The following is a 6,721-nucleotide window of genomic DNA, read 5'->3' as shown; positions in this document are numbered from 1 at the left end:
TCCTACATACTGTGGAAGGGGATAGAGTCCCTGTAGTGCACACAAAAAGTATGCTGGGCAAAACAGTCTGGGTTCTTCCTGCCTCCGGCAAAGGCAAACCCATTCGTGGGATTGCTTTTGCTCAAGGACCTGGGTGCACTTGGTGGGTGATGCGGGGGGATGGACAAGTCCTATGTGTGCCTCAAGGGGATTTGATTTTGGGTGAAAACAGTCCATGAACTGAATGGCATTATGTAGACTGCTCTATGATATTCTGTGTCACCTCTGTGTTGTATCAATGATATCAGAGTACAACCCTCCCAATCCATGGAAGATAAAGTGTGAAACAAGCAAAATGCAGCAGTAATGGAACGATGACTGACTTGGTATGCAGCAACCCAACGCCACACACACCATCTCTCCCACCCTGAAAGACTGATTCAACAGATGGAGCCTGGAGTCATGGACTGGGTGAACTCAATGGACATTTTAATGGACATTTTACAGGGAAGATCCATAAACTATGGGAATGATGTCTGTGTATTATGTCAAAGGATGGGAAGGGGAGGGGTGGTGGTTGGTAAGGTTGTATTGGATTGTATGGGACCTGGGCATGGTATAAATGGTATGGAATAAGGGGTAGAGAATGTGCTGGTTTTGGCTGAGAAGGGGTTAATTCTCTTGACTGCTGCCATCCTATAGAAGCTTTCCAATTTTCATCCTATTCCTCACACCCCTGTCCATCATCCCCAGCTTATCACCCTTATCCAGCACAGCTAATGCCATGGGCTTTTTAAACTTAGCTTTTTAATTTTATTTTTCTCTTGTGCATGTGCCTGGAGGTTTTCAGTAGTTTGGGTTTTAAGGTGGATAACTGAAATGTCTGTTGCTGTCCTTAAATGTAGGAGTATCACAGAAATGGGTCTTCTTTTGTTTGTGCACGCATGGAAACTCTAAATGTGACTACCTGGGATTATTATAAATGTTACTGGATGTACAGCATAAGTATCCTGCCTGTGGTAACTTTTTTATAATTACTGGGAAATAATTTCTTGCCTTTCTTTATTTCACTTTCTCAGGCCCCCTCCATTATCGGCGTCTCTCCTGAAGGAATGGAAAACTCGTCGGTGGCATCGGCCTCCTCAGAGGCGGGGAGCAGCCGCTCTCAGGAGATCGAGGAGCTGGAGCGTTTCATTGACAGCTATGTCCTGGAGTACCAGGTCCAGGGGCTGCTGATGGATAAAATGGAGGGGGATGGCGAGAGTGAGAAGACACAGTCCCATGTGTCGCAGGTGGGCGAAGGGCACAGCATGGGGTGGGAGATGGGCTGGGGGACACCCATGGCTTGTTGCCTGGGTTGGGGATGCACGTCCAGCTGAAGCAGCTTATTGAGCATTGGGGTGTAAAGCAGGATAAAATAAAAGACTGAATTTGGGGCAGCTTGCTTGTTCAGCCAGATATGAGGTCTCCAACTGGTTGGTAGAGGTCTCATACCAACTGGGCTTTGTTTTTCCATGGTCTCAAGGTGCATGCCCTGAAGCTTTTTGACTTCTCCAAGGTTCCCATTTATAAATGAAGGATATTTCATTTGTAAATGAAGGGTGCCTCTCTCCATCCCAAACGGAATGCTGCTTCACCAGGATGGAAAAATCCTGGAGGGACTGGAAAGAGCTGCAGGGGCTGCAGTGGGGGGATGCTCGGTAGTGAGATGTGTTCCCATCCGTATGCACAGGGGTGTTGTGCTGGTTTTGGCTGAGAAGGGGTTAATTCTCCTCACTGTGGGGGTTGGCTGCCTTTCCAGCTTCCCCCGATCTGCCCCGTGGCGGGGGGCACTGGGAGGGGCAGGGCCGTGGTGGGGGCGGCTGACCCCGACTGGCCAATGGCAGGTTCATTCCATACCATGTGACACCATGACCAGTATATTGAGGGGGGGCAGTGGCAGCGCGGGGGCGGCGCGGCGTCGGGTCGGCGGGCGTCGAGCGGCTGTGGCGCGTGCGGTTCGTTTCGGCGGTTTGTTCCCCCCCTCCCCTCCCTTCCCCCCTCCCCCGGGGCTTTGCGCCTCTCGTTGTTCTCCTTTACATTGCATTTCTGTTGTTGTTTCTTTTAATTTTAATTATTAAACTGTTCTTATCCCAACCCACGAGCGTTACCCTTCTGATTCTCTCTCCCATCTACCGCTGGGGGAGTGAGCGAGCGGCTGTGTGGGGCTGAGCTGCCGGCTAAACCACGACAGTCTTTTTGGCGCCCAACGTGGGGCTCAAGGGTTGGAGATAACAACAGCTGCTGGTCACAGCACCATGTTGTCCTTTTTGCAGTTGGTGTTAAAGATCGGTGTTGGTTTGTTGAGTCTGCTGTGTTCTGCTGTGATTAGTAATGTTTTGCCTACGAGATTTGTTATACAAACACTCGTTTTCAGCTTTATCTGGTATTTGGGGTTTTTGCTGAAACCGTTACTGTACTTGGGATACCACCTTGTTGAGGCAATTAGCAATTATACCTCCTCCTCGGAGAGATTTTATATGGAGGAAATACAGAATCGTACCTTTGCAACTTTGTTCTATGATGTCTGTGCCTTTGTTACAACAACGTTTTTGTATCTTGAACATCCTTGGGTGGTTAAGGTGCACTTATTGTTAGTTTTTGGGCATGTTGTTTTGGTTTTGACTAAGCAACTTAAGAATATCACCCAGAAATCTGCCCCGAGGCTTGATAGTTACGAGTGGCAGGGCATGTGGGACAGCATGGGCAAATCCCTAGGGCAGTGGGCACCCCCAGTGTTTTGGAGTTTCACCCCCGAACAAGTGCAGAATCCTAAAAAACTAGTAGAATATTTGGAGAAAGTATGTTGTTATGCTGGGAACTCCAGAGAGACACAGATAACTGCAACATGCTGGGGTCTGGCCCACGAGTACCCAGCCCTGCTCAACAGTATTCAGTGCCCCCAGGGGGAAGAGAATGTCTCTGGATTGAAATGCAAAGTGACTGGCACTGTAGACAATCCAGCCCTGACAACAGGCACTGCAGCCACTCAAACCCCCACAACAAGTACCGGAGCTGGCTCAGAAAATCAACCCGTACCAGTATCAGTTGCCCCCATACACAAGACGAAATATTGGAAGCGGACATCAACTCGTTTAGAACGGGATGATGAAGAACCAGGGCCATCACGGGGAGAGGAGGGAGAAGTAATAAATGAAATAGAGACCACCCGATCCCTGTCCTTAAGCGAGTTGCGAGATATGCGAAAAGATTATAGCCGTCGTTGAGGTGAGCACATTGCCACCTGGCTGCTCCGATGCTGGGATAATGGGGCCAGTACCCTGGAACTAGAGGGAAAAGAAGCCAAACAATTGGGATCCCTTTCTGGGGAAGGGGGCGTTGACAAAGCAATTGGAAAAGGGACCCAAGCCCTCAGTCTCTGGAGGCGACTCCTGTCTGGAGTGAAGGAAAGGTATCCCTTTAAAGAAGATGTTACATATCGCCCAGGAAAATGGACAACTATGGAGAAAGGCATCCAGTATCTAAGGGAATTAGCTGTGTTTGAGGTGATTTATGGTGACCTGGACGATCAACGGTCATCCAAAGATCCAGATGAAGCCGAGTGCGCACGACCCATGTGGCGGAAGTTTGTACGGAGTGCACCATCTTCGCATGCAAACTCATTGGCAGTGATGTCCTGGAAATGTGACGAGACACCAACGGTGGCAGAGGTGATTGATAGACTCCGGGATTACGACACAAATATCTCCTCCTCGGTCGTCTCTGCTGTGGAGAAACTATCCCAAGAGGTCCAGCAACTCAAAGAAGATCTGTCCTACTCCCCACCTCGACAGAGTAGTGTCTCAGCTGTTAGGAATAAGCATCCTTTGGCTCAAAGAAGGGGATACACACCACGGGCCACCCTATGGTTCTACCTGCGTGACCACGGAGAGGACATGATGAGGTGGGATGGCAAGCCTACTTCGACCCTACAGGCACGGGTACATGAACTGCAAGGAAGAACAGTCACTCAGGGAGGCTCTTCCAGGAAAGCTGCTGCTCCAGTTTCCAGTGAGCAAGTCCCCAGACAGAGGAGTAGAAGCGCAGATTTTATTTCTAAGTGTAATAGAGGAACTCCTGATTCACATTTACAGGAAGTGAGTTGTGAGTGCCATGATCAGGGCTAGAGGGGCCCTGCCTCCAGCCGGGTGGAGGAAAGGGATAACCAGGCTTACTGGACTGTGTGGATCCGATGGCCTGGCACGTCCGACCCACAGGAGTATAAAGCTTTAGTGGACACCAGCGCACAGTGCACCTTAATGCCATCAAACTATATAGGGGCAGAACCCATCAGCATTGCTGGAGTGACAGGGGGATCCCAGGAGCTAACTGTATTGGAGGCCGAAGTGAGCCTAACTGGGAATGAGTGGCAGAAGCACCCCATTGTGACTGGCCCAGAGGCTCCGTGCATCCTTGGCATAGACTACCTCAGGAGAGGGTATTTCAAGGACCCAAAAGGTTACAAGTGGGCTTTTGGTGTAGCTGCCTTGGAGACGGAGGAAACTAAACATCTGTCTGCCTTGCCCGGTCTCTCAAAGAACCCTTCTGTTTTGGGGTTGCTGAAGGTCGAAGAACAACAGGTGCCGATCGCCACCACAACAGTGCACCGGCGGCAATATCGCACCAACTGAGACTCCCTGATTCCCATCCATGAGCTCATTCGTCGACTGGGGAGCCAAGGAGTCATCAGTAAGACCCACTCACCCTTTAACAGTCCCATATGGCCAGTCCGGAAGTCTAATGGAGAGTGGAGGCTAACAGTAGACTATCGTGGCCTGAACGAAGTCACTCCACCATTGAGTGCTGCTGTGCCAGACATGCTAGAACTTCAATACGAACTGGAGTCCAAGGCAGCCAAGTGGTATGCCACAACTGATATGGATAATGCATTCTTCTCAGTCCCTCTGGCAGCAGAATGCAGGCCACAGTTTGCTTTCACATGGAGGGGTGTCCAGTACACCTGGAATCGACTGCCCCAGGGGTGGAAACACAGTCCTACCATTTGCCATGGACTGATTCAGACTGTACTGGAACAGGGAGAAGCTCCAGAACACCTTCAATACATTGATGACATCATTGTGTGGGGCAACGCAGCGGAAGAAGTTTTTGAGAAAGGGAAGAAAATAGTCCAAATCCTTCTGAAAGCTGGTTTTGCCATAAAACAAAATAAGGTGAAGGGACCCGCACGAGAAATCCAGTTCTTAGGAATCAAATGGCAAGATGGCCGTTGTCAGATCCCAATGGATGTGATCAACAAAATAGCAGCCATGTCTTCACCAACCAGCAAAAAGGAAACAAAAGGTTGTTTTAGGTGTTGTGGGTTTTTGGAGAATGCATATTCCAAATTATAGTCTGATCGTAAACCCTCTCTATCAAGTGACCTGGAAAAAGAATGATTTCAAATGGGGCCCTGAGCAACGACAAGCCTTTGAACAGATTAAACGAGAAATAGTTCATGCAGTAGCTCTTGGGCCAGTCCGGGCAGGACAAGATGTAAAAAATGTGCTCTACACTGCATCCGGGGAGAATGGCCCTACCTGGAGCCTCTGGCAGAAAGCGCCAGGGGAGACCCGGGGTCGACCCCTAGGGTTTTGGAGTCGGGGATACAGAGGGTCCGAAGCCCGCTATACTCCAACTGAAAAAGAGATATTGGCAGCATATGAAGGGGTCCGAGCTGCTTCAGAAGTGGTTGGTACTGAGGCACAGCTGCTCCTGGCACCCCGACTGCCAGTGCTGGGCTGGATGTTCAGAGGGAACCTCCCCTCTACACACCATGCAACTGATGCTACGTGGAGTAAATGGGTTGCACTGATCACCCAGCGGGCTCGAGTAGGAAACCCCAGTCGCCCAGGAATCTTGGAAGTGATTATGGACTGGCCAGAAGGCAAAGATTTTGGATTATCACCAGAGGAGGAGGTGACACGTGCTGAAGAAGCCCCACTGTATAAGAAACTGTCAGAAAAAGAGAAGCAATATGCCCTGTTCACTGATGGGTCCTGTCGCCTTGTGGGAAAGCACCGGAGATGGAAGGCTGCTGTATAGAGTCCTACACGACAAGTAGCAGAAACTGCTGAAGGAGAAGGTGAATCGAGCCAGTTTGCAGAGGTAAAGGCCATCCAGCTGGCCTTAGACATCGCTGAACGGGAAAAGTGGCCAGTGCTCTATCTCTGTACTGACTCCTGGATGGTGGCAAATGCCCTGTGGGGCTGGCTGCAGCATTGGAAGCAAAGCAACTGGCAGCGCAGAGGCAAACCCATCTGGGCTGTCACATTGTGGCAAGATATTGCTGCCCGGGTAGAGAAACTGTTTGTAAAGGTACGGCATGTGGATGCTCACGTCCCCAGGAGTCGCGCCACTGAAGAACATCGGAACAACCAGCAGGTAGATCAGGCTGCCAAGATTGAAGTGGCTGAGGTGGGTCTGGACTGGCAGCATAAGGGTGAACTATTTCTAGCTCGGTGGGCCCATGACACCTCAGGCCATCAAGGGAGAGATGCAACATACAGGTGTGCTCGTGATCGAGGGGTGGACTTGACCATGGATATTATTGCACAGGTTATCCACGAATGTGACACATGCGCTGCAATCAACCAAGCGAAGCGGGTAAAGCCTCTGTGGTATGGGGGACGATGGCTGAAATATAAATATGGGGAGGCCTGGCAAATTGACTATATCACACTCCCACAGACCCACCAAGGCAAGC

General features: G+C 50.3%; 1 protein-coding gene across 5 annotated transcripts in view; it reads left to right on the top strand.

The window, feature by feature from the left end:
* The first annotated feature begins 335 nt into the window (after positions 1 to 335).
* The window catches only part of CTIF (cap binding complex dependent translation initiation factor), a 150,374-nt gene continuing 143,988 nt past the window's right edge, over positions 336 to 6,721 (top strand). For 3 of the 5 annotated variants that reach the window (XM_064438138.1, XM_064438139.1, XM_064438137.1), the window contains exons 1-2: positions 336 to 450; positions 1,059 to 1,271. In XM_064438138.1, the coding sequence (XP_064294208.1) occupies positions 427 to 450; positions 1,059 to 1,271 (237 nt within the window). In that variant the 5' untranslated portion in view covers positions 336 to 426. The remainder of the gene's footprint in view (positions 451 to 1,058; positions 1,272 to 6,721) is intronic. The other 2 variants (XM_064438140.1, XM_064438142.1) reach the window with 2 other exon arrangements.

The sequence above is a fragment of the Phalacrocorax carbo genome, chromosome Z (genome assembly GCF_963921805.1).
Source record: "Phalacrocorax carbo chromosome Z, bPhaCar2.1, whole genome shotgun sequence".
Lineage (NCBI taxonomy): Eukaryota > Metazoa > Chordata > Aves > Suliformes > Phalacrocoracidae > Phalacrocorax > Phalacrocorax carbo.
Note: the sequence above shows the minus strand (reverse complement) of the source record. Positions and strands in the feature narration are given on the sequence as shown.